Raw genomic sequence first — 27948 nt, forward strand, 5'->3', positions numbered from 1 at the left:
TAATATCCAGAATCTACAAGGAACTTAAACAAATTTACCAGAAAAAAAACAATCCCATCAAAAAGTGGGTGAAAGATATGAACAGACACTTTTCAAAAGAAGACATTTATGCAGCCAACAAACATATGACAAAAAGCTCATTATCACTGGTCATTAGAGAAACGCAAATCAAAACCAAAATGAGATACCATCTCATGCCAGTTAGAATGGTGATCATTAAAAAGTCAAGAAACAACAGATGCTGGAGAAGGTGTGGAGAAATAAGAACGTTTTTACACTGTCAGTGGCCGTGTAAATTAGTTCAACCACTGCGGAAGACAGTGTGGCGATTCCTCAAGGATCTAGAACCAGAAATACCATTTGACCCAGCAATCCCATTATTGGTATATACCCAAAGGATTATAAATCATTCTACTATAAAGACCCATGCACACACATGTTTATTGCAGCACTGTTCATAATAGCAAAGACTTGGACCCAACCCAAATGCCCATCAATGATAGACTGGATAAAGAAAATGTGGCACATATACACCATGGAATAGTATGCAGCCATAAAAAAGGGTGAGTTCATGTCCTTTGCAGGGACATGGATGAAGCTGGAAACCATCATTCTCAGCAAACTAACACAGGAACAGAAAACCAAACACTGCATGTTCTCACTCATAAGTAGGTGTTGAACAATGAGAACACATGGACACAGGGAGGGGAACATCACACACTGAGACCTGTTGGTGGATAGGGGACTAGGGGAGGCATAGCATTAGAAGAAATACCTAATGTAGATGACGGGTTGATGGGTGCAGCAAACCACCATGGCATATATATATACCTATGTAACAAACCTGCACATTCTGGACATGTATCCCAGAACTTAAAGTATAATTTAAAAAAAAAATCTAGAAATCTTTGAGCTCTAACAGCATTTTCTGTTCTTAATAGAAAATAAATGGATAGCTTAAAATGAAATCATAAAAATCCTGACATCTTCAATTTGACCTGAAGACCTTGAACACAAAGCTCTTTTGAGAGGCAGTTAACGTTCCTAGGCTAAATGGGAATTATTAAAATAAAAGAGCCAGAATTTGTAAGTACAGAAAATTGAAACAAAAACAAAACCAGAAAAAACTCTGCTCCTTAACTGAACTTTATGCGACCTTGAAAGCTCTCAGTCTTCTAAATTATTTTGTTTTCAAATGGAAAAACACTTCTATTTTATCCTTGTACACAATGCACTCTAACTTCATAGGAGATGTTTTCTATCTTAATTCATTGACCTTGAAAACCAGGCCTTTTTGGATTACCTATGCATTTCATTGCATACCAAAGCATTTATACTGGGCATAATGCTTCTCAAATATCCGATTCTAAATCTCCTACAACTAAGAATTGTCCTAAAGTGTAAACATCAGGGTAATAAAAGGGCTGCACAATTACACTCCTCTTTTGTAACAGCAGAAAAAATAAAAAACTTGTTTAAGGCCAAGTACAGTGGCTCATGCCTACAATCCCACCATTCTGGGAGGCTGAGGCAGGAGGATCACTTGAGGCCAGGAATTCAAGACCAACCTGGCCAACACAGCAAGACCGCATCTCTGCAAAAAATTTAAAAATTAGCCAAGTGTTATAGCGTGCACCTGTTGTCCCAGCTACTCAGGAGACTGAGGCAGGAGGACTGCCTGAGGCCAGGAGTTTGAGACCGCAGTGAGTTATGATTGTGTCACTGTACTCCAGCCTAGACAACAGAGCAAGACACTATTTCCAAAAAATAAAAGTTTTAAAAATAAATTTGGTTAAGATAAACTGTGAAACTCTTAGCAGTGTAATAAAAATTTATAGTACAAATTTAAAAGTCCAAACCAAAGCTTCCCTAAAGGATCTAGGAAATTACTGTCCCCAAGTGTTTCTCCTTCTCCCCATTACCCTACTTTCAGTTCTTGCTATGGTTTGAATGTTTCTCCCCAAAAGCATGTATTCCAAGCTTAATCCCCAATGCAATAGTGTTAGGAGGTGGAGCCTAATGAAAGGTGAAAGGCCACAAGGGCTCTGACCCCATGAAAGGATTAATGCTGTTATACCAGAAATCGGTTCCGTATACAGGGAGTGGGCTCCTTTTAAAAGAACGTGTTCAGCCCCATTTGCCCACTCTCTCTTTCCCCTTCTGCCATGAGCTGATGTAACAAGAAGGCCCTTGACAGATGCTGGCCCCTTGATCTTGGGCTTCCCAGCCTCCAGGACTATGAGAAGTACATGTGTATTCATTGTAAATTACCCAGTCTCTTGTGTTCTGTTTTGGCAGCACATAAAAGAACTAAACAGTCCCTCTAAAGTGTGAAAATGATCTAAGATTTCTAAAAGCTAAGATTTCTGTTTCAAAACTTAAAAAAAAATTATGGCTACCATACAGGAACTCCTAAACTAAGTTGGCCTCCTTTAATTTTTTTTTTAAATCAAGGACTATTTCGGGAATGTGGTAGGAATACTAAGTACAAAAGAATAATATAAGCAACACCCCAATATACTTCCTACTCAGCTTAAGAAATAAAATATTTTTAATATACTTGAAATTGCATGTGAATCACTCCAGGATTTCTTTCTACTTCTTCCTCCCTACTGGTAACCATTATACTGAATTTTGAGTTTATGATGCCCATCCGTGCATCTATACTTATACTAAATCTCTATGACTGTTTTTAAACATTCTATAAATGACACTGTACTCTGTATCCTTCTGCCACTTGCTTACTTTGCTCAACTTTTTTAAAGTTTTTTTTATGTTGAAACTTTTATGTAGAGAAATGTCTAAGATTTACTCTAGGGTACATAAATCTGCTGGACCTATGGGAGGCAAGTTCTCAACTTTCCTCAATAATGCTAAAATCTTTTAAGTGAGTATAGAAATTTATGGCACAACCAGCAAGCATTAGGACTCACATTTCTCTAACATCCTGGCTAACAATTGATATTGTCAGATTTATAAATTTTGGTTAATCTGAATACTGTAAAGTATTATAAAAATAATCTTTTAATATGTTTCAAAAATATGTTTATTGGCCATTTGTGATTCCATTTTTGTGAATAACCTGTTCATATCCTATGCATTTTTTAATCTATTTTTCTTGAAGATATTTTGAGGAGTTATTTATATATACTGAATACATATCCTATATTGGTTACATGCATTGTTCCCTGTGATTTCTTTGTTGATGGTATCTTTTACATTTATTCATATATTTATCATTTCCAGTGCTATATGCTTTTTCCTGTAGATCCATTTGGTTTTATTTCCCTTCAGCCTAAAGACTTTAACATTTCTTGTAGTGAAGTTCTGCTGGCAACAAATTATCTCAGTTTTGATGTATCTAGAATTGTCTTTACTTCACCCCTGTATTTTAAAGACATTATCAGTGGATATAGAGTTCTTGGTTGATTGGGGTTTTTTCTTTCAGCACTTTAATGTTATTCCATTATCTTTTGGCTTCCTTCAGCACTCACTCTTTCCCCTGATGTATCTTCTTTCTTAGGCTGCATTTATGACCTTTTCTTGTATTTCTGTTTTTCACCAATTTTACTATGATGTGCCAAGAGATAATTTTCTTTGATATTTATGCTTCTTGGGCTTTGCTGAACTTCCTAGATCTGTGAGGTGTTTTTTATTTGTTTGTTTGTTTGAACAGATTTGGATAATATTTGACCACTAATTCTTCAAATATTATCCCTGCAACAGTATATCTCTCCTCTCCCTCTGGGACTCCAATTAGAAGTATTTGGACCACTCAAGGCTGGGCACGGTGGCTCACACCTGTAATCCCAGCACTTCAGGAGGCCGAGGCAGGTGGATCACTTGAGGTCAGGAGTTTGACACCAGCCTGGACAACATGGGGAAACCCGACTCAACTAAAAATACAAAAAGTAGCTGGGCATGGTGGGGCATGCCTGTAATCCCAGCTATGTGGGAGGCTGAGGCACGAGAATCGCTTGAACCCAAGAGGCAGAGGTTGCAGTGAGGTGAGATTGCGCCACTGAACTCCAGCCTGAGCAACAGAGCAAGACTCGTCTCAAAAAAAAAAAAAAAAAAGTATTTAGACCACTAAATGCCACAGGTCATTGGAATTATTACTGACTTAATCTTTTTCTTTCCTCTGCTTCAATTTTAATGATTTCTAATAACCTGTTTTGAAGTTTATTGCTCCTTTATCGTATTGTGTCCTATCTGCTGTTAATCTGATTTGATAACATTTCAACTTCAGATATTGTACTTTTCAGTTCTAGAACTCACGTTTGGTTATTTCCAGTTTCCAAATATCTCCTATAATTCCTCATATTTTCACCCATTATATTCATCTTTTCAAGTAGATTCTTTGATATATTTATCATTGTTATTTTTATGCCCTTGTCTGGTAATTCTAAACTCTGTTTTATCTATGGGTTTATTTCTATGAATAATTTTTTTCTTAATTATGAATCACACTTTCCTATTTCTTCACCTCTTTAGTAGTTGAGAGTTTTTCTTTCTTTTTTTTTTTTTTTTTAATAAGACAAGGTATTTTCATATTTTCCAGTCAGGTCTTGAACTTCTAGGCTCAAGCCATCTTCCCACCTCAGCCTCCTGAGTAGCTGGAACAATGGCAACATGCCACCACACCCAGTTGCTTAGTAATTTTTATGGTGTATTAGACGTTTTGGATGATAAGCTGTAGAGAGTTTGGATTTGTTATCCTCCTCTTAAGAGTATGTAGTTTTTTAATAAAAGGTAAATAAATTATTGGTGGTTCACCTTGTTCACACAAAGGCTTATCCCGCTCAATGTCCAGGTCCTCTGGCAGCCTCAAACTCACTCTCAGGCCAATAAGACTGTGATTTCCTGCTAGAGTTCTATCTGTCCTGCTCCCTACAGACCAGGGAATGCCTCGAGGGAAAAGCCATTTAAATGTGGAGTTTATCCTATGCGGTGCCCTTGATCCAAGGATGAAAACCTTTCCAGTTTCTGGCTACTTTTAATCACTCTTCAGTGCTTTCCAACTTTTTTCCAACATTTATAATTGTTATCAACAGGAAGATCAGCACAATAGAATCTACTCTGCTGTTTCCAAAAGCTACTACTTTGATGAGCAGAAGCCAATTTTCACGTAGACCATTTTCCCAGTCTTATCTTTTATGGTATATGGCATTTTTAAGCCTTGTTTAAGAAATCTTTGCCCCAGCCAGGGCAACATGGTGAAACCTTCTCTCTACCAAAAATACAAACAATTAGCCAGGCATGGTGGCACACACTTGTGGTCCCAGCTACTCAGGAGGCTGAGGTGGGAAGATCACTTGAGCTCAGGAGGTGGAGGTGGCAGTGGGCCGAGATTGCACCACTACACTACAGCCTGAGTGACGGAGCAAGACCTTGTCTCAAAAAAAAAAGAAAGAAATCTTTGCTTATCCAATAGTCATATATAATTTGTACACTTTATCCTAAAAATATTTTTCTAAAGTATTTTTTCATATTTTGGTATTTAATTCACTTAGATTTCATTTATTTGTGCATGGCTTAAAATGGGGATAGAACTTTATTTTATTTTTCCAAGCAGATAAAGAAATTTTCCCAGTATCATTACTACAGAGTCCATCCTTTCCTTTACAGCTCATGAAGCTGATTCTGCCATAAATCTAGACTCATGTAAATCTTAGTCTGTTCCATGCTGTCTCTTCTATTCCAGTGCTTTGTTTGTCTATGCCTATAGCCATACTGCAATATCTTAATCATTACAGCTTTATAATGAGTCTTGTTAACTGGTGGAGCAAGTCCTTCCACCTTGTCCTTTTCCAGAATTGCTTTGCCTATTCTCAGTCCTTTATTCTTTCAAATAAATTTTGGAATTGGTTTGTCAAATCACATGAAAACCCCTGCTGCGGGGAATTAAAATCTTTAAAATATCAAGACTTCTCATCTACAAACTTGGTATATTTTTTCCTTTCATTCAGGTCTTTTAAAATGTCTTTATATAAATTTTTCTACAAATTTATATTTTACTATTTATATTACTTATTTAAAATATCTTTTTAAAATTATATTTCTTAAATTATCTTTTCATCCATTTATCCCAATTTACTCTACCATGTTAAATGAATTTCATCAAATTATTTACTAAAGTTATAAACTCTAAGATTGGCCGGTCACGGTGGCTCACGCCTGTAATCCCTGCACCTTAGCAGGCAGAGGCAGGTAGATCACCTGAAGTCAGGAATTCAAGACCAGCCGGGCCAACTGGGAAAAACCTGTCTCTCCTAAAAATACAAAAATTAGTGGGCGTGGTGGCGGGCACCTGTAATCCCAGTTACTCGAGAGGCTGAGGCAGGAGAATCACTTGAACCTGGGAGGCAGAGGTTGCAGTGAGCCAAGACCACACCATTGCACTCCAGCCTGGGCAACAGAACAAGACTCCATCTCAAAAATAAAATCAAATAAAATAAAATAAAATCTAAGGTTTAGTTCATAATACACAATCTTATGGATTATAATAATACTTTAACACTCTCATTTGCAAATACTTTTTTATGCCATGAATTTACTAAGTAGCTCATTTATATACTATTTACTTACCAAGAAGCTCCATGGTCTCTGCTTTCAGTGTCCGTGAAATTAGAGTCCAAAAACATATCTTTGTAGATTCGACCAACTAGGCAATACATATCTGAAGCAACCTGTCCTTCACTTTGCACCATGGGAATCATAATATCAAGAGCTTTTGCTCTGTCTCCAGGGAGATTTCTCCTAAGGCAGAAGACATTGTTGTTTCAATATACATTACAGAAGCAATATAGGTCAATTCTTTTTAAAAAGCTCTATTTAACATGTTGATTCATATTAGAGAAATTTGCCAGGATAGAAACAATCAGATTTTGAGAGTCCTCTGTAAACCTCTGTCTTAAGCCTAATTTTTTGTTTTATCCCATTGTATGCCTACTAGGTCTAACAAGGATTTCTTTTGAGTTTCTGTGTTAATAATGGTGATGGATTTGTACTTACTCATCCACAATCCTTCCAATTTCCCTGCAGCCTAAATGCATGTTCAAGTTGGTGAAATGAGATTAGAGTTGTAGTCTGTGTTTTTGAATAGGGTAGAGTAAATTAATCCAAGTAGGGACAAAACCCTGACTTTAGGTTTCAATGGCTTTTGCTCCAAAACTTAGCAAACTCATTCACAGATGATACCAAAAATCAAATCAAACCCAAGAACTGCTTGATTTCTACATGTGACTAACTCATTATCTAAGGAAGTTGCTTTATGTAGCATGTTTTAACATAGTAGGTGTAGACAGTTCACAAAACCAGATAAAAATTCTATAAGAGTTATCATTTCTTGGACCTTGAAAATATTATGCTAAATGAAAGAGGTCAGTCACAAGGGACCACATACTGTATGATTCCATTTATATGAAATGTCCAGAATAGGCAAATCTGTAAAGACTGAAAGTAGATTTGTGGCTGCCTAGAGTTGGGGGATTTGGGAGGGAAATGGAAGGGGGGCTGCTAATGGGTACAGGGTTTCCTTGTGGAGTGATGAAAATGTTTTAAAATTTATTGTTTTGATGAAATATATTTCTTTTTGTTTGTTTGTTTGTTTGTTTGGAGACAGAGTCTTGCTCTGTTGCCCAGGCTGGAGGGCAGTGGCATGATCTTGGCTCACTGCAACTTCTGCCTCCCAGGTTCAGGCGATTCTCCTGCCTCAGCCTCCCGAGTAGCCGGTACTACAGGCGTACACTGCCACGCCTGGCTAATTTTTTTGTATTTTAGTAGAGACGGGGTTTCACCGTGTTGCCCAGGCTGGTCTCGAACTCCTGAGCTCAGGCAATCCGACCACCTTGGCCTCTCAAAATGCTAGGATTGCAGGTGTGAGCCACCATGCCCAGCCTGTGAAATATATTTCAATAAAGCTATTATAAAAAAAATTATCATTTCTATTCTCAATTACTACTTCAAATCTTCTGTCCATGAAATTCCTTTTTATCCTTGGTAATAAATATCTAACACTATGTTCACCTAGACATAACCATCCTTACTCTAGTGAAAACTTTTGTGTGAATGACCATCTGGTGTTGAGTGTATTTGCTTAAAGATAACATCATATTCATGTAACTTTTACAATTCTAAAAAATATGAATAGCAAATACAAACTTTGACAGAGCAGAAAACCTGTAAGAATTTAAATATACCAACAGTGTGAGACTTTTTTTACTGAAAAATAAATCAGAAAAAAATGAGAATGCATGCTTCCTATATTTCACGGGGTTGAAGCAGATATTCTAATATTACATTTTAATAGGGACTTCTTACGATGCTGATGCTGCAGTAAACACATTCCCTGTAAAGAATTGCAGGTTACACAATAATATGTTAACGCATTCTGTAAGGGAACTTTTTCTTCTTACCTATTCAGTGCAAATGCATAATGAAACTTCACATGGTGATGGGAGGCCAAATCAAAGGTTGGCAGTTTTTCTAAAGTCTCTACCAGCTTCACAATAGAATCATAGTCCTTTCAAATGAGATGAGAATAGCACAGAATTAAAGCACTAGGAGAAAATTCTCACAATAACATGTCTTTTGACAACCAGATATCTGAATTCAAGAAACACATTAAAAAGACATTAAAATCCACAGAACACTTTGAAGAACCTAGAATAGTTTTTGTTGTTTTTCTTCTAAAAGGTTTAGATCGTATATATAAAAACATTACAAACATAGAGTTACCATGTTGAACAAAAACTAAAAAAGCAAAAGAAACAAAAACACCAAGCATGATAGTGATCTACTGTCTAAATATAGGTGGTTTATTTCTCCATAGAGCCAGATTCCCGGTATGCAGTGTTCTAACAATTTCAGGGAAATAAAAATGTCAAGGACATGAGGCAATTGGTTGAACTTCTGTTACAAGTAGCAACACAGTTTCATGTCACATGAGTAAGCACTCTAGCCACAGGATCCTATGTGCCACAGCCCTCCATGGATGTGAGTCTGTCTCGACCACATGAAGCCTTTACACAGAACTGAAAGGCTAGGAATGGAAAGAAGAAACCAGATGTCACTTAAATTTTACTATTAAAACCTAAGAGCAGATCCCTAACTTGGAGAGGATTTTATTCTATTTTTAAAATTTTAGGACATGTCAATAAAAATGATATAACCTGTTAGTGTGTTTTACGTTACATATTTTTAAAGTTATTTCTGTAAGTAATCAATTACATATTTTTTCCTTCGGGCAAGTTAGATTCAGCACTATCAATTTCAGGCAATACAATTTCAAGGGATAAAAGGTATGCCCAGAAAGCTCTAAAAATGTCTGCTATTTGCCAAAACAAAGCTTTCACTGACAGGTGTGCCTGAGGCTAGCAGTAGAATAGACTGTGTCCACAGGTTCGCTGTGCCAGCAGATTTTTCTTTTTGTTCTTTTGGAGGAAAAAGTCAGGCCTTTACCATACAAGTCTTTCACAATCACTGATGGTTAACTCACATGAGTCTTTTTCATTCATCATAAAATTATAGGATGGAAAGCTTAAGAGAGTCAATAAAAAATTACATGTAGTAACATGAACTGCTTACCAGCAAACTGAAATTTGAGGTTAATACTCCCTTATCCCTCCAACATGCTACACAACTAAGATTTCACTTTAAACATCTTCTCACCTGGATATCTCTGTAGGAAAGTAACAGATTTATGACAATATCTGCTGTCAAGACTTCGATATTATCTACTCGCTGCCGAATTCTTGCCAACTCAGCTGCCAATTCTTTACCAGTGTATAAATTACGAGCTTTCCTGATGTCATTGAGTATAGATTCCCGGAAATACTGGCTGGTAAACACACACACATTTCAAAGAGTTTGACATTAGAAACGATTTCAATGAAAAGCAATAATTTTAATAAAGAAATGAATGATATTGCAGCATTAGCTATAAAGCATTTGTAGCTTTCAATTCATTCAGATGCCTAAATAAATATCTTACATATCTGGCATTCTTAAGAAATTTAGAAGCCAATGTATTTCTTTTATTACTCTGCCTTCAGAAAGAATTAAAGGTAAAGATACTCCATATTAATACATTTTCCTGCAAAAAACCACTTAAAATGCCAAAACTCTGTTTTCCATTTTACTGTTTCCAGTACAAATTGTTCTAAATAAATTAGATGTACCTATGATTTTTTTGTTTGTTTGTTTTTTGTTTTTGTTTTTGAGACAGAGTCTTACTCTGTTGCCCAGACTAGAGTATACTGGCATGATCTTGGCTCACTGCAACCTCCATCTCCTGGGTTCAAGCAATTCTCTTGCCTCAGCCTCGTGAGTAGCTGGGATTACAGGTGTGCGCCACCACACCTGGCTAATTTTTGTGTTTTTGGTAGAGACAGGGTTTCGGCATGTTGGCCAGGCTGGTCTTGAACTCCTGATCTTAAGTGATCTGCCCACCTCGGCCTCCCAAAATGCTGGGATTACAGGCATGAGCCACGGCACTGGCCGTGATGTACCTATGATTTGAACATAATATAACCTTAACTTTCTGACTCAGCCTATCATTTATTAATATAAATAATTGTTCTTCACTGAAAGAACAATTAGAGTTAAGAGTTAATTAAAGTTGAAGTGTTCTTGCCCTTACACTAGAAGTCTCTGTACATTTATCCTGGTATTGTTTCTGTACTTGCTTTGTATATATTTTTAGTTCTACCATCACTATAAAGCAGTTAGTAGACTTTTTAATTTTTTGCTGATTTCAAGTTGTTGTTCTGTTGTGGTTCTGTCAATAAAATGTATTATATGGCATCTATTTTATCTACTTGGAGGATAATAAACATTTTCCCCCTAGTTCTTAGCTGCATACTGATATCTCAGGAGCACCTGATATCATGCACAAATAAAGAAGTAGAATAACACTTCATTATCATCACCAAATGGCATTATTAATTAAACTTTACCTAGAACTTGCTTGTGCCACCTTCAAAAGTTGAATAAAACGATCCACAAGAGGTAAGCAGATGGGTCCAAGAAGCAGCTCGAAGTTTGGTTGCATGAGCTCTGTCAACCCCTTCATGAAGCTGCTGTCACAGCAGTAGACTTTGTTATGTGGAGTTATCATGTAAGGAACAAAGGTGTAGTTCCCAGTGCACATCTGTGGAGAGAGGAGGCACCAGCAAGTGGGGAGCTGGCCTGGAGACACGGCACAGACAGAATCCCATGTCTTACTCATTTTAAATAATTCCAAATGCAAAGGGAAATAGAAAAGCCTCATTATTTATTTATGACCTACGACAATGAAAATTTCCCCAATTCCTTTCACTGCTTACTTCAAATAATTAGGACTTACAGATGATACCAAAAAAAGAGTGGAACAGTTTCTATCCATCAATTAAATATTTATTCACCATCTTTCAAGGCTAGGGCACTACGTTATTGCTATTGGAAAAAGTAGTTTAAAGCATGGCCTTCAGCCTTCAGGGAACTTATAATTTAGTCACAGGGCGTAGCATACACATATGAAAATGCTACAAGTTCACATTTGAACGGCTTCCTACATGTAAGGTGATGCTGCAAGTAGATCCCGCTCAAATCCACCCCCTGGGAGGCTGCTCTCTGTCTTCCCACTACTAAAACTACAGGCCCAGAAGTTATCCTTGATGCTTCCATTCCCTTCCCCTTCCACATCCTATCGAAGTCCCATCTGTCCTGCCTCCAAAATATAATGTCATATTTGTCCATTTCCCTCCATCTTCTCGGCCAACACTTTAGTCCATGCACCAATGGACCTGGCCCAAGCCACTGTCATCAGCTTTAACTGGTCCCCCTGCTTCCACACTTGTCTTCTAATTTACTCTCCACTCAGCCATCAGAGTGATCTTTCAACACCCTCCCTCAGATCACTTCCCACAGCTGCTTAAAGCCCCATCTCTTGTTCTTGGGAGGAAGAAGAAATTGCAATGCAATGTACAAGGGCCTGACTACGCAGATTCTGCCCCTGTCTAACCTCAGCCCTGCCACTCTCCCCTCGCCCACTACAACCTGGGCTCACTGACCTTCTCTTGGTTCCTGGATGATGCCCAAGCGAGGATAAACTGGTGCAAACAAAAGCAGAGCAGGGATGAAAGTGGAAAGTGAGTTGGATACCCTGAGTAAGCAAATCTGACTGGAGCTCAGAGCTCAGGGAAGGGAACTAAATGCAAAGTTAAGGATGTTAGACTGTACATTCTGGACAATGCAGAATCATAGAAGGATCCACAGCAGGAAAGAAAACACAATCAGCTGAGTGTGATGGCTCACGCCTGTAATCCCAGCACTTTGGGAAGCCAAGGCGGGCAGATTGCTTGAAGCCAGGAGCTCAAGATCAGCCTGGCCAATATGGTGAAACCCCGTCTCTACTAAAAATACAAAAATTATCCAGGTGTGGTGGTGCACGCCTGTAATCCCAGCTGCTCAGGAGGCTGAGGTGCGAGAATCACTTGTAGTGGGCCGAGATTGCGCCACTGCACTCCAGCCTGGGTGACAGAGCGAGACTCTGTCAAGGAGAACAAACGAATGAACAAACGAAAGAAGGAGAAAGAGAGAGAGAAAGAAGGAAAGAGGAAAGGAGGAAGGAGGGAGGGAGGGAGGGAGAACTGTGCATTTTCACAGTGCACAATCAAAATGCACAAAATACACAATCAAAACTGTGCATTTTGGCAGCCTGGGCAGGTAACAAGATGCACTAAAGGGAAGAGATACGAGGTTTGAGGAGATGAGTCATGCTGTGGCATGACCAGGTCGGCAGAGGTGGCGATAGAGAAACAGACACGTGCTTGACTGAAGAAGGAATCAGCTGGATCTGGTAACTGATAACAACCTGAGAAAGGGTAAGGCATCAAAGGCAACTCTGCAATTCTAAGGGCGACTACCTATACAGAGTGGTATCATTAACAGAAAGCAAGAATTCAGAAAGCAGAACCAGACTAAGTTATTTATGAACACATGACTCTTCAAGACACTTGTATATCAGGTAATTAATCAAAGAATCTGAATTCTAGTTAAAATATGAGAAGAACTTCAAAAGGTTGAGATTTGAACTTGGTCGGATGGGGTGAAATAGTCACTTTTAAAGAGGCTGGGATTGAGGTGGGGTACGACACCTAATGAGAAAATGTCCAAAAGAGAGCTAGAAATATGTGATTGAAACATAAAATAGTTTCAAGCCAAAATACAGACCTGAGAATTATTGGATATGGTAGAATCAAAAGAAGTGGGAGAGACCTCTATGAGAAAAATCATAGAAAAAGGCAGAAGCTGAGAACTAGAAAAAGATATGTGGGACACCCGACTACTGCCGTTATGGGGAACAAAAAAAGTCCAGGTTATCCATTCCTAGCCATATTAGCATACGGAGAATAATACAGCATTTCTGTTACCCTTAGCACTTAAGTAATAAGTACAAACATGTATTCACCATGTGCGTGTGCCAGGGTATGAACAGTCATAAGTCAGTGGGTCACAACCTACAAAGAAGCTGCTGCGGCCCTCATTTTAAAAGTGAGGAGACAGGTAAGACTTAGAGAGATTGTACAGTTGGTCTGTGACATGTTTGGCACTCCAGCCCAGGGACTCTTTCTCTAGATGGCATGTCCTTCCCACTAGGGGGTTATGTACCCTCCTGAGTGGCCTTTACAGCAGACACACCTGCTCTCTAACCTTCTGTCACTTTCTACGGGAACCCTGTATGAGCCAAATGACTGTTCACAGAAAACAGGCAAGAAATGCCAAATGCCCTTATGACTGGACTTAATTATTTATGACTATGTTATCCTTTAAGGCTGCTTCTTGTATGTCAGGTAATGAAGCAGAAACCAAACCTCACTTCCAGTTAAAGCACGAGAAGAACCTCCAGAGAGTGAGATTTGATTTGAAAATCAAGTATGCTAAATTGTTCCTGTCTCAAGTTCTCCTCCATGGAACAATAATTAGAAGAGGAAACAATAATTGGAAAAGGGAAAGTGAACATGTCCTGCTTCTAAAATGTTACCAAGATCCCACAGCACATCCGCCCAATTTAATCCTTTTACCCAAGCTACTGCCGAAGCAGAAAAGAAAGGCAAGGATACCAAAGAGGCTGCTTTCCAAAGCACCTAAAGCTTCAACTATGAGAATTGTTCTAAAAGAACAACAGAATCAAACACTATTGTAGATAAGCAACGTAACTCAAAATTACAAACGAAAATTATCTCAATCCTCCAAGTTACAAAATGAGAACAAAGAGCCAAAAAGCCAATAAAGCAGAAAAGTGGTATCAGAGTTTTAGCTGATACCTTGATACTACATATATTAGTATCCTCAGAAACCTTGATACTACATATATTAGTTTATCAGACATTATTATTGAAATATGGGGCAATGGGGAACACTGCACCTGTGTAAAACTAATTCTGGGAGAGAATGACTATCAGATATCTGGGTGTGTGTTAGGCAGAGGAGAGGTAAAGGGGTAATAATGAGTACGCAAACAGCAGAGAAAAGCAGTTCCTGAAACAAACCCCATGGTATAAGGCTTCAGAATCTTTGCTGAAAATACCTAAGCATGCTAAGGGTTTTCCCAAGTTCTAGGCTTCAGTGCATTCTTTGGAGTTTCTTTCCTATGTTTCTAAAGCAACCTTTTTTTTTTTCAATTTCCCATTGCCAATGTCAGGAAAAAAGGGGGGTGATAAGCTGCAGAAGCCACATGGATTCAACTGGGCCTGAGCTAAGAGACAGCCCAATGAGTATGCAGTGGAGGAAAAGTTGTGTTTTTCAAAAAGGTACAACTGCCCAGAAAAGCACTTTTGCAAAATAATGAAAACTAATAGCATGGGAATATTTATTTCCCAAGTTGGCTCACATGTAACTTAGAAATGTTATTTCTGTATTTTCTGTGTGCAGATTGCCACCAAACCCATAGTTTGAAATAGCTGATAATCCAAAGTAAATAAAAACAACTCCTATGTGATCAAGAACAGACACCTTAAGTGGAACAACTGCCTTTATTAATAAAGTACTCATTCTAAAATATTTAAACTTGCTTCAAAGACCTTGTTTCCTTAAATTTCAAAACACTGAGGCATGGTCATAAAATAACAACACATGCTATAAAATCCCACAGCTCAAAATCTAGTCTTATTCTAATTCATTTTGTTGTTGTTGTTGTTTTTAAGACAGAATCTTGCTCTGCTGCCTAGGCTGAAGCACAGTGACATGATCTCGGCTCACTGCAGCCTCTGCTTCCTGGGTACAAGTGATTCTTCTTGTGCCTCAGCCTCCCAAGTAACTGGGATTACAGGCATGTGCCACCACACTTGGCTAATTGTTGTATTTTTAGTAGAGACACGGTTTCACTCTGTTGGCCAGACTGGTCTCAAACTCCTGGCCTCAAATGATCCTCCTGCCTCAGCCTCCCAAAGTGCTGGGATTACAGGCATCAGCCACTGCCCTGGCCCCTAATTAATTATTTTTACCGTTTTTTTTTTTTTTTTTAAAAAAACCTCCAATTCTGGTTTTCAATTTTTAGAAACTACATAAAGGTAAACAGAAGTGTGTGTTGAAAATGAAATGAGCTTCTGGAAGGAAAAGCTCTCAGCATTCAAATATATTGATACAGATGCTCGAAATATTCAACTTTTTATAAGGACATTCAGCACCTGAAACGCAACACCTCTCTCTCAAGTCAGCGGGCAACTTCTTCAAAATGTACAATATTTGGTTCTTTTATCAGCCTGCTTCTCCACAAGTCCAAGCTGGGCTAGGCAGGACGGACTTCTTTCTGCCATTCCGGTCTCAGGGAGTGCTACCTTCTCTGAAGGACACTGACATAATGGCTACCCTCTCTTTAGCACATCACTTTACATTCATTTTCTAATTTGTCTGCTTCTTTGTTTGCTGATTTTCTACCAATTAGACTGTCTACACAACAGTTACACATGTGCTTGTTTCCACTTCCAGCCTCCCCCGTGAGAACCCTGAGGCACCAAGCCCAAAGCCTGGCGTGCAGTGCATGTCCAATCAATATTTGTTTAAAAAAATGTGTGAGATAAATTAAACAGTTTCACACCTTTAACAAATTAAACAGTATTTAAAAACAGTGCATTGAAGCATGAAGCAATAATTGCTAATTTCCTGTTGAGATAGGAAGGATAAGAGTTTATAATGGCAACATTATTTATGCTGAAATATGCCTCTGCCCTGGTTAAATCTTAAGCATAAGTTTCAAAATTACTTCAGAGTTGTATAATCACTACTATAAAAAAAGGCTTAAAATTTCTGATTTAAGGAGAAATGACCAATTGTATTGTTAATTTTGTCATCTTAAATCTTGTGCAGGCTTTTATAATATATTGTATATTATCTTCACTCCGAGTTGCAGAGGTACATTCTTTAAGGTTTTTAAATACTGGCTTACTTTCTGAAATAAATGTACAACCATTGGTCACAACCATTGGCCTAACAAGGCTGTTTCCACTTTATATTATAATTCTTCTTCACGCAGCATTTTTAAAGTTTAAAATTTACTTTTCTCATGTTTTCACATTTGTTTAATTCTGTGTGGAGGGTAGGAATTCTGTAGTGTGGTCTCAGAGGCAGAATACAATACTTAGGAACTTAATCTCTTCAAGTAGAAGATAGATGAAGGTATCTATGTATCAGTGTATATGTAATTATATTATATTGAGCTAGCTAGCTCTCAATATAAGCTAGCTATCAGTATTGTTATTCCTATACCTTACCATGATTACAGACACTGGAGAGATGACCTTGAAAAGCCTGTCGTATCAAGGCTTCACTTAGGTTGGGGAATCATGATTTAGAAAAGGGAAAAGGGAACAACATATTGAAAAGGATGGCATGAATGTTGCCATGGAAACATACTACAGACACATATACATACACACATATGTGTGTGTATCTCTGTGTGGATATAGGCTGCTTTAGTGCCACTCATAATTCCACAACATTGAATACACTATAAAATATTTTCTTTTTATCTATTTATTTTTTGAGACATAGTCTCACTCTGTCACCCAGGCTGGAATGCAGTGGTATGATCTTGGCTCATTGCCACCTACACCTCCCGGGTTCAAGCGATTCTCCTGCCTGAGCCTCCTGAGTAGCTGGGATTACAGGAGCACGCCACCATACCTGGCTAATTTTTGTATTTTTAGTAGAGATGGGGTTTCACCATGTTGGCCAGGCTGTTCTTGAACTCCTGACCTCAGGTGATCTGCCTGCCTCTGCCTCCCAAAATGCTGGGATTACAGGCGTGAGCCATCATACCTGGCCTGAATATACTATGAAACATTTTCTTCCAAAACATAATTATATGCAGAAAAAGACAGGTATCAGTGCCATCTCTCATTATGAAAAATAAAGTTTCACTACAATGAAGTACTTTGATAACCATATTTATATTGATATATCAGAAAATCTAAAGAGGAATAACAGAGATAGAAATTAATAATTTGTGGAGATTTAAAAAATACCAAAGATTAGTTAATGGAAAAGAAAATATTTTTAAAACTCTGGAAGGTTAAATAAAGTACTCACAGTATTCTTCTGGCAAATGATTTCCTGAAAAACAAGAAAAAAAATATACCACAAGTTAATACAAAACTGAATAATTCCACAACATTTATTGAACTATGTGGGGAAATTTGTATTAACAATGACATTAGCAATTAGAAATTTTAGGAAGTGTAGATTCAGTTCCTGCATCTGAAAAGTTTTCTATCTATCTATCTACTTATTTTAGAGAAAGGGTCTGCCTCTGTTGCCCAGGCTGGAGTACAATGGCACCATCAGAACAGCCACAAGCTCCTGGGTTCAAGTGATCCTCCCACCTCAGCCTCCCAAGTAGCTAGGACTACAAGCCTACAGGTGCATGCCACCACATCCAGCTAATTTTAGTAATTGTTTTTGTAGAGACAAGATCTCACTGTGTTGCTCAGGTTGGTCTCAAACTCCTGGCCTCAAGCAATTCTCCCACTCTGGCCTCCTAAAATGCTGGGATTACAGGTGCGAGCCACCATGCTCGGCCCAAAAAGTTTACAATCTATGGAGGAGACAGGAGAATACAAAAGTATTGTCTGCGGCTTAAAAAACAAAACAAAAAACCAACACAAATATGTAAAATCCCCAAACTGAATAACCTAAAAATAATTTCTGCAGATTACCTGATCAGCCACCATCTCTTTGGGAGGAGGTTAAAACGAGTTTGCTTTCCCTAAGCACAATGTCTCTCACGCTCTGGGAGGGGAAAAAACAGTGTGTTACATCCTGAGCAGCTAGAAATAAAGGCTATTGGCCACCGGCAAATCCACACACAGATAATCAAGACATCTGACAAAAAATAGTCATAATTTGTGTGTTTTTCATTAAGAAATATAATGGAATAAGTGGCCGGGTGCAGTGGCTCATGCCTGTAATCCCAGCACTTTGGGAGGCAGAGGCAGGTGGATTACCTGAGGTCACGAGCTCAAGACCAGCCTGGCCAACATGCTGAAAGCCCATCTCTACTAAAAATACAAAAATTAGCCAGGCATGGTGGCACATGACTGCATGACTGTAATCCCAGCTACTCGGGAGGCTGAGGCAGGAGAATCACTTGAATCCGAGAAGCGGAGGCTGCAGTGAGCCAATCACACCACTGCACTCCAACCTGGGTGATAGAGTGAGACTCCTCAAAAAAAAAAAAGAATGGGATAAGTACACATGGGCAGTGTGCCTATCTTCTAGGTGGTGAAGAGTGAGTGAGATCATACAAATAATATAGCTATACAGTGCCTGACACATAAAAGCTCTCAATATAAGCTAACTATCAGTATTGTTATTCCTATACCTCACCATGACTACAGACACTGGAGAGACGATCTAGAAAAGCCTGTTGTATCAAGGCTTCACTGAGGTTGGGGAATCATCATTTAGAAAAGGGAAAAGGAAACAGCATATTGGAAAGGATGGCATGAATGTTGCCATGGAAACAGAAATAGTAAGGCATTTGTGGAGCCTCAAGGGCGAGTCCATCTGGCTGAGGCAAGGAGCCAGATCTGGGAGGGAAGAGTGTGGCCAGGTGAGGCCCGGCTGAGTGGCCATCATCTTCAGCCCAGGACCAGCATGCTGAATCCACACGGGGGCAAAGAAGAACCAACGAGGGCTTTCATGCAAAGGAGCATGTAAGATTTTTGAATGTTTAAGGATAGCAGATGAGAAAACAAAAACTGACAGAGGAAAGAATTGCACTGGGTAGTTCTGAGGGCCATGAAGATGTACACAAAACACTAAAAATGCCTGGTGCCATGGCTCACGCCTGTAAATCTCAGTGCTTTGGGAGGTTAAGGCCGGAAGATCACTTGAGACTAGGAGTTTGAGGCCAGCCTAGGCAACATGATGAGACTCTGTCTCTAGAAAACATTGAAAAATTAGCTGGGTGTAGTGGCACACACCTCACATCTATAGACCAAGCTACTTGGGAGGCTGGGGCAGGAGGATCACTTGAGCCTTGAAGATTGAGGCTACAGTGAACTATGACTGTGTCACTGCACTCCAGCTTGGGCAAGAGAGCAAGATCCTGACTCAAAAAAAAAAAAATGACTAAAAGATATTCTTCAATACCTCACAATCTCACTGATGAAAAAAGGGCATGTACACGTTTAATATTTACGTAAGTCTGGAAGGAAATGTGTGTATACGCACACTTGCTAAAAGTAAAAAGAATGACACAGACAGCAAGGGCTATGCTTTATCAGAGAAAGATGTTCCTGTAGATTGAGAAAGCCTGGGAAGCTCAGAAGAGAAGGTGGAACTCTAAGCTGTGAAGGACAGACACGACCTCCAAAGGCAAAGCCCGAAGGTTGGGATCCAGGCCAGAGAGCTAGGTAAAGCAAAGGCCCATTTGAGGAACAATAAACGTTATCACAGGGAGCTAAAGAAGACAGTTCAGTTGGGGACCTATGGAAGAGTGAATTAAAGAGGTACTTGGGGGGGAAAAAAACCCTTGAACGTAGTCATTTGGCTAAAGCAGAAAGTTCATTTTGACACATACAAAAAGGAAGATTAGAAAGCTATTTGGAGCCTTATTGAAGAAGGCTTTGAATGCTACAATCAAGTACTCTGCTTTGTGAGCACCTGGCAGTCAATGTGTTTTTTAAGCTGAGTGATATGTTCAAAGAAGTATCAGCACATAACGGGGCACCATTTGTAACAGTAAAGGCTGAGAACAACATAAATGGCCATCATCTAAAAACTAGTTGAATAAACACTAGTACCTCCATACACTGGAATAAAACAATGAAGAACCAAACAAACAATGAAGTGATAGAGAAGGATCTCCCAGATCTGCTAAGTAAAAAAAGCAGAGAACAGTTTTTTATCCTATGCTCCTATTCATGTACAAAAGAGAGAAAAATGAAATTCTAATTTGTAAATTCATAAAATCTCTCCGGAAGGATGTATAAGAAACTAATAACAGTGGTTGCCAATGGAGTCGGTTGGCTGACTAGAGGATAAAGGTAAAATAATAAATTTTCACTGTATATCATTTTGTACTTTTAAATGTTTGTAGCAAGTGAATGTATTACCTTAGAAGGACAAATAAATAAAAGGTAAACTTTGTTAAAGTTTTACACAGACTAATTTGATGATGGTACTTAGTATTAATTATTATTTTTTTAATTTTTTGAGACAGGATCTCGCTCTGTTACCCAGGCTGGAGTGCAGTGGCATGATCACGGCTCACTGCAGCCTCAACTTCCCAGGCTCCAGCAATCCTCCCACCTTAGCCTCCCAAGTAGCTGGGACCACAGGTGCGTGCCACCATGCCTGGCTAATTTTTGTAGTTTTAGTAGAGATGGGGTTTCACCATGTTTCCCAGGGTGGTTTCTAACTCCCGGGCTCAAGCAATCCGCCTGCCTCAGCCTCCCAAAGCACTAGGATTACAGGTGTGAGCCACCGTGCCTGGCCAGTACTTAGTATTTGATGGGGAAAAGCATTTAGGTGGCTACTGAAAAAGTCCAGAGACATCATAATAAGTGCTTAGTCAATGGGGATGCCCCAGGAATGGAAATCAAGGGACAGATGAGTGGCATTGTAGAGGAAGGTTGAAAGTGGCTTTTCCTGCAGGTGTTTCAAATAGTTAATATTGCACACATGCAGAAATGGCTCATGAACAAGGAAGCTGAAAAATGTTGGATAATCACAAAGCCAGGAACACAGTATGCAGAATTTTTCAAACTTGATTTATGGAGCATCTCTCCAGAGTAGCAAACCATACGCTTGCAAATATGGCTCTCACTTGATAGAATATCCTTCTCTCTTCCCCTCTGAGTAATGAGGAAATGCCCTCTCCATCCTCTCTGTGCAGCATCCTCTGTGCAATGTATAAGAAACCTGTCCTGTGTGAAGCTGGCCTTCACTGTGTTCCATGACACCCCCAACAGAAGTAGATTATGTCTTTATCTGTGTTGTCATTAATCCTCCTACAGAGGTCCTCGAAAGCACTTCATTTTCTACATTGCACATTTTTGTTCCTATGATTCTCTCACCCTACATCATGACTTCCTGGGGTGCAAAGACCATGTATTTTATTCATATTTGTATCCTGACTGATTGTCTAGTAAATGTCATGACATATAGCAGGTACTACAAAAGCATGAATAAATGAATAAATTAATGAATGTATAAAATATTGGACTATGAATTAGGGGTAGATATGTGTAAAATATGGCTCTGCTCCCAGCTAGCCATTTCACTTCTCTCTAATGTGACACTAAGAGAGTTGACTAAGTGATTGCTAGTCTCTTCCGACGCTGTGTTCATCATTTGCTTTTGCCTAAAGGGCTCTCATAGTCTGTCTTGTCCTTGTGCTGCTAGGAGAGACGCCCTCATGCTCCCCCAGCATACAAGATATTCTACCCTTGACTCTGTTTTTGATGCACCAGGCACAGAAATGGAAGTGGCAGGAAAGGGAGCAGTGGTGAGTACTGAGTGAGCAGAAGGCTCTATAGAAAAGCAAATGGCCACTACTGGCTTAGTGCCAATACGCTATGTCTTCCTTATGAATTGCTCATTGGAATAATAACCCTCTTACATGTCTCCTCCATCTTCATTTCAGATTATGCATACCTAATAATGCATGCATTTCAGATTATGCTTGCAGATTGTGCCTGCAAATTATAAAACTCTATTAAAATCATTCCTGAGCCAGATGATGGTGTGCACCTGTAATCCCAGCTACTCAAGAGGCAGAGCCAGGAGGGTTGCTTGAGGCCAGGAGTTCGAGGCCACAGTGAGCTATGATTGCACCACTGCACTCTAGCCTGGGTGACGAGAGTCCCATCTCTTAAAAAGGGAAAGAAAAATCATTCGTGTAACATCTGAATTCTTGTTAGCTATTGCTTATGCTTTGTAGAAGCTAAAGGGCTACAAATCCTGTTCTCCTGAAGGAGACAGAGTTTATTCACAGTTTATCATGTAACCTTAAAGGAGGCATCAACTTTAATGGAGCAAAGGTACTGTTTGTGCATTTAACTCAATCCAAATAAACAACAAATAAGACCTTGAAAGGTACCTACAGCAGAGAATGTTTAATTTGTATTAAATCCACTAAAGAGGGGTGGGAAGGAAAGGGAATAAATTTAAGACATAAGTGCTCTATTTCACATCAGCTCATGGAAATTTTCATCTCAAGTACCTATGAATAAGAAGATAAAATCAATGTAAACTCCAGTTCCTTACCAGGGGCACATTTCTGAAGATGCATTACCCCACTACAACTCCGTACTTGTCTGAGGTCTTTAGGGGGCTTTTGGTCAGCGTAGCCCCGGCTATACCAGAAACATTCAAAAAAATTTTTTCCTGATTTTCTGGTATTGGTTGATAACCAACTAAGGGAAGCAAGACAAAAAAAATCTAGTCCAGGGCTCATCTGAAGGCAAAGACTAACTTTTGATAGCTCTCTGGGACAATGTTTGAAAAGGTCACCTCAGGGATGACTAAATGGAGTATTTCCACCATTAGAAAGTTTTTGTGCCTAAAATTTAGGTAACTGCAGCCAGGGGAAGAAGTGGGAAAAGCAGGCATGGGGTGGCCAAGTCAAATCAGATTTGGGGTGGGAGAAGCAGGAATAGGAACCAGGATTTCAGCTTCCTGAAAGAAGAGAAAGGAGCAGGCTTGGAGTTCTTGCCCAGGGAAAGAAACTGGCCCTGGCTGGTGACTTTCTGGGTCTTCCATTCTGAACCGTCTTTCTGTCCTAGTGGAACTTGGCAAGTTTTTCATTAAAGCTGGGGAAAAGAAGAATAATCCCTATACTCCTCAGCTCCATCTTCTTACTTCAATGTGTCAAAAAAGCAAAACAAGGAACTACCAGATGGGCTGTCTGGGCCTCCTAGGCCTTGCTGAGAAGGAGAAACACCCCCTTTACCCTTTCTGCACACTGCTAAAACAGGCTGAGCAGACTCGGGGAGAGTAATCCAACACAAGTGTCACGAAGCCGTGACACAGAGTCTTTAAAGATAGATAGGAGACAAAGGACTTTTGTGTTTACATGTTATGCCTACATAAAAGCTCAAGCTTTAAAAGAAAAAAATCTCAATAATCTTAAAAAAAAAATCCTAGAAAATCATCTTTTTGCAGAACATATGAAATCTGTGGACAGACTGCGAGAGAAAAGTACCAGATGACAAGTCAAAGAATATGGGGCTTATCCTTGCCCTGACACTAGCTGTGTGTGTTCCCCAAACAAATCATCACGTCTCATTTCTCTTCTGTAAAGAAAATATATTCTGGCCAGGAGCATTGGCTCATGCCTGTAATCACAGCACTTTGGGAGGCAGGGGCAGGCAGATCACTGGAGCCCAGGAGTTTGAGACAAGCCTGGGAAACATGGCAAAACCCCATCTCTACAAAAAAATACAAAAATTAGCCAGGTGTAGCAGCACATGCCTACACACCCAGCTACTCAGGAGGTCGAGATGGGAGGATTGCTTGAACCTGGGAGGTGGAGGTTGCACTGAGCCAAAATGGCACCACTGCACCCCAGACTGGGTGACAAAGTCAGACCTCTCAAAAAAAAAAAAAAAAAAGAAAGGAAAAAAGAAAACACCTTCTATCTCTCCAATCCAAATAATATCTAACTTGTCTGTCTCATTGGGTTCTATGTAAAGGCCAAATGGAGTAAGTTAATGAAACTACTTGCAGTACTTTAAAGCCATTTATAGGAGGAGGTATTAATAAACCAAAGCAAACAACTCCAACTCAATTCCTGCACTGCCAGGTCTAGAGACCTTTTACACCTATGTTATTCATGACGGGGGCTAAGAACACATCCTTCTCTTGAATATGAACACCTATCAATTAAAACAACCTGTACCAAAAATCAGGTTAAATTATACCAAAGCTGGAAAGTAATCCTAAAAGGAATTCTAGCCTCTCTTCTTTCCCTATTAATTTCTTTTCATATTTAAATAAGTATATCTTGGTGGAAGAACTTTGCCGTAAGTAGATATCTGTCTCTAAACTGGCTGGAATGCTGACGAATGACATTTTATACATAAAGCATTTAATAGAGCTTTTTTTTTTTTTTTGGAGACAGGGTCTCACTCTGTCACTCTATCACCCAGGTTGGAGTGCAGTGATGTGATCTCAGCTCACTGCAACCTCAACCTCCCCAGGCTCAGGCAATTCTCCTATCTCAGTCTCCCAAGTAGCTGGGACTACAGGCACGTACCACCATGACCAGCTAATTTTTGTAATTTTTGTAGAAACTGGGTCTCACTATGCTGACCAGGCTGGTCTTGAACTCCTGGGCTTAGGTGATCCACCTGCCTCAGCCTCCCAAAGTGCTGGGATTACAGGCATGAGCCACTGTGCCTGGCCTAACAGAGCTTTTTAACACAAACTTCACTTTATACTGTGTTGCTATTATAATTAACTTCTTCTTCTTTTTAACCAGCTGTTTCTTTCAGCAACACCTAATTGGGCCATATTATTCAAGTGCATGTATTACTTTTCTTAAACTGTATTGTTAAAGTTGGAGGTATAATGAATTTTTCTACAGTAAATCATACTTTACACATTGATATGGTTTGGCTGTGTCCCCACCCAAATCTCAACTCGAATTGTAGTTCCCATGATTCCCACATGTTGTGGGAGGGACCTGGTGGGAGATAATTGAATTACGGGGGTGGTTTCCCCCATACTGTTCTCGTGGTAGTGAATAAGTCTCACGAGGTCTGAGGATTTTATAAGGGGTTTCCCCTTCCACTTGGCTCTCATTCTATCTTGTCTGCTGCCATGTAAGACGTGCCTTTCACCTTCTGCCATGATTGTGAGGCCTCCCCAGCCACATAGAACTGTGAGTCCATTAAACCTCTTTTTCTTTATAAATTACCCAGTCTCAGGTATGTCTTTATCAGCAGCGTGAAAATGAACTAATACACACACATATTTCAGTAATAGTTTCAAAGATATATTCTAAAAAGGCCCAAAGAGGGTGATGGGTTACAACGCCAAAAAGAGCAACTTCCACAGAAAGAGTCATTTATTTAGAATAAATGAAAAGAAAGATAATCCAGCAAGGCTTGCCCCACTCCTTCCTCTGTGTGCAGAGGTAGTCCTTCTTGCTCTTTAAGGGTATTCAAAATCATAGGCCTATGACCAGAGTCACTACAAATGAGAAAAATAGCTGGTGCCCACAGTCATATAATGGCATTGTGCATCGCCTCTTAGACAAAATGGTAATAAGAGGTTCAAAACAGTGGGCAAGGAGTGAGGGTGGTTTAAGAGGTATCAGGAAGGAGAAAGCAAGGGCATATTTTATCCAGTCTACACATAATTCCTTAGAAGGTATACTATTGCTAATTGACATCCAAGAAAGCTGAATTCTCCAGTCTTGAGCCCTTTCAATAACCTCAGTGATTCTACAATTGGGAAGTCAACTCCTGCTAAATAAATCATTCATCTAGCTTGTCAATTCAAGATCTTCAGAGAAAACCTTCATAAAGCAGTGTTACATGAATTGCTTATTTGCTCCTCCCCACAAATTACCTCTTTCTTTCCCCAATTTGAGATGGAATGATTATAGCTTAGATGAAAGTTAGATCATTTCTGAATAAATAAAATAAAGGAATAAGATTGTTTCTACCAAATGAAAAGAAGTGTACGGGATAGCAACGTTGAACCAGGAAGAGTACAGAGTCCCAGGGTTTTTAAATCAACAGCTGGTTATAAAGTAAGCTAGAGACTTTCAGAGATGTCCAGAGGCAGCACTATTAAAAAGGGGTAGGGCCAATGTTTCCGGTTCACAAATTGTGAAACCACTTTATAGGATCATATTTTCCAAGGATGTTTTTAAAAAACATTTACTAAATGTGTACTTTGTACCACTAACAAGTTGATAATTTTTAAAATGCTGAAAAGAATCCAGCAAAAAATTCTTCGTTAAACTAAAAGAATCCTAAACCTTTGAAAAATAAAAATTTTAATTCCATGCACAACTCAAGCTAAAACCAAATTCATCTTATTTACTTTGATAAGGGAGGCAAAACTTTAACAAAAGGAAGTACTGTTTTTTGTTTGTAAAAACAAAAAAAGAGATAAATGTTTTTATGGGTTTAAGAACACTCTGGAATCCGAGTAGATTCTCCAAATACAGGTAAGAATTCAATTTAAGTGTGAGGTATTTGTAACAAATTACCAGGTGTCCTCACCAATTTACAAACTGGTATAATCATCAAAATTTACACATGGACATCACTGCTATTTTCAAAACTATAACCATTTGCTTCAAATGGATATGAATGAATGCCAGAAAGACAAGACTCCATGTTTAAGTCCTAAAGGAGACTGGGTCCCTCAGTGCCTGCAGATAAAAGATCATGGGCCTAGGTATCACAGAACTGCTCGAATGAGCAGTAGTTTTCAACGTTCATTTATGTTGTACCATGTGTCAAAATTTCCTTTCTTTTTAAGATTGAATAATATTCCATTATATGTATATACCACATGTTGTTTAGCCAATGATCTGTTGATAAATATGTGGGTTGCTTCCACCTTTTGGCTACTAAGAATAATGCTACCATGAACGTGGGTATATAAATACCTCTTTAAGATCCCGCTTTCAATTCTTTTGGGTATATATCCAGAAGAGGAATTGCTGGATCATGTGGTAATTTTATTTTTAATGTTTTGGGGAGCTGCTGTATTATTAAAATTTGCTGATTTTTAAGGGCTAATTTAGTGAAGTGTTACAAATTTTGGTTTGTGCACCTAAGATTTCATGCTAGCCAGATCCCAATCTAGAAAATAATAGATGCACTAAAGCAGAGTAAGGGTTTCAAGCATCACATATGTGTGTTCTGTATTCAGTGAGATAGTGAAGGAGTAAGCATGTAGACAGGGTGCCACAGAGAACAGTCTATTAATGAAAATCCCATCCGTAAAGTAACTTTTCAGGCAATGGTTAAAGATAAAAATACAACTAAATTTTTTGAACAAGAAATAATCAAACATAATCATTATGTTTCAACACAAACTGCATCACCACTAACTGATGTGCCTACCAATCTATCAAGAAACATTACTTCTGTAATGGATAAAATGAGAACAAAGTCTGTTTGAGTGCAGAAAGGGAAATATCCAAATATCTGCAGCTTTCTAACCACAGCCAGAACATAGAAAAAAGACACTAAAAATATTTTGGGATTCCACTGTCCAAAACGCATATACGTTATCCTGATGGATATAAAAAATAAAAGAATATAGCAACCTATTCCTTTTTTTAAAAAGGTTAATTATTAAATACTTCAAGTATATAAAAAGTACAAAAATTAGCACTCATGATCTACCACCTAGATTTAGAACTATAACATTACAGATATAGTTGAAAACTCTCATCTTCCCTTCCCAATTTTATTCCATTCCTATCCCCTA

The 27948-nt window shown here is 38.9% G+C and overlaps 1 protein-coding gene across 1 annotated transcript in view; it reads right to left on the reverse strand.

Annotated features, from left to right (window-relative positions):
- The window catches only part of MAP3K5 (mitogen-activated protein kinase kinase kinase 5), a 236587-nt gene that overhangs the window by 129950 nt on the left and 78689 nt on the right, over window positions 1–27948 (reverse strand). Inside the window, exons 4-8 of the mRNA XM_054491631.2 lie at window positions 17572–17595; window positions 10959–11152; window positions 9673–9841; window positions 8418–8524; window positions 6589–6759 (exon numbers count right to left, since the gene is read on the reverse strand). Coding sequence (XP_054347606.1) covers window positions 6589–6759; window positions 8418–8524; window positions 9673–9841; window positions 10959–11152; window positions 17572–17595 — 665 coding nt within the window. The remainder of the gene's footprint in view (window positions 1–6588; window positions 6760–8417; window positions 8525–9672; window positions 9842–10958; window positions 11153–17571; window positions 17596–27948) is intronic.

This window comes from Pongo pygmaeus, chromosome 5 (assembly GCF_028885625.2).
Source record: "Pongo pygmaeus isolate AG05252 chromosome 5, NHGRI_mPonPyg2-v2.0_pri, whole genome shotgun sequence".
NCBI lineage: Eukaryota > Metazoa > Chordata > Mammalia > Primates > Hominidae > Pongo > Pongo pygmaeus.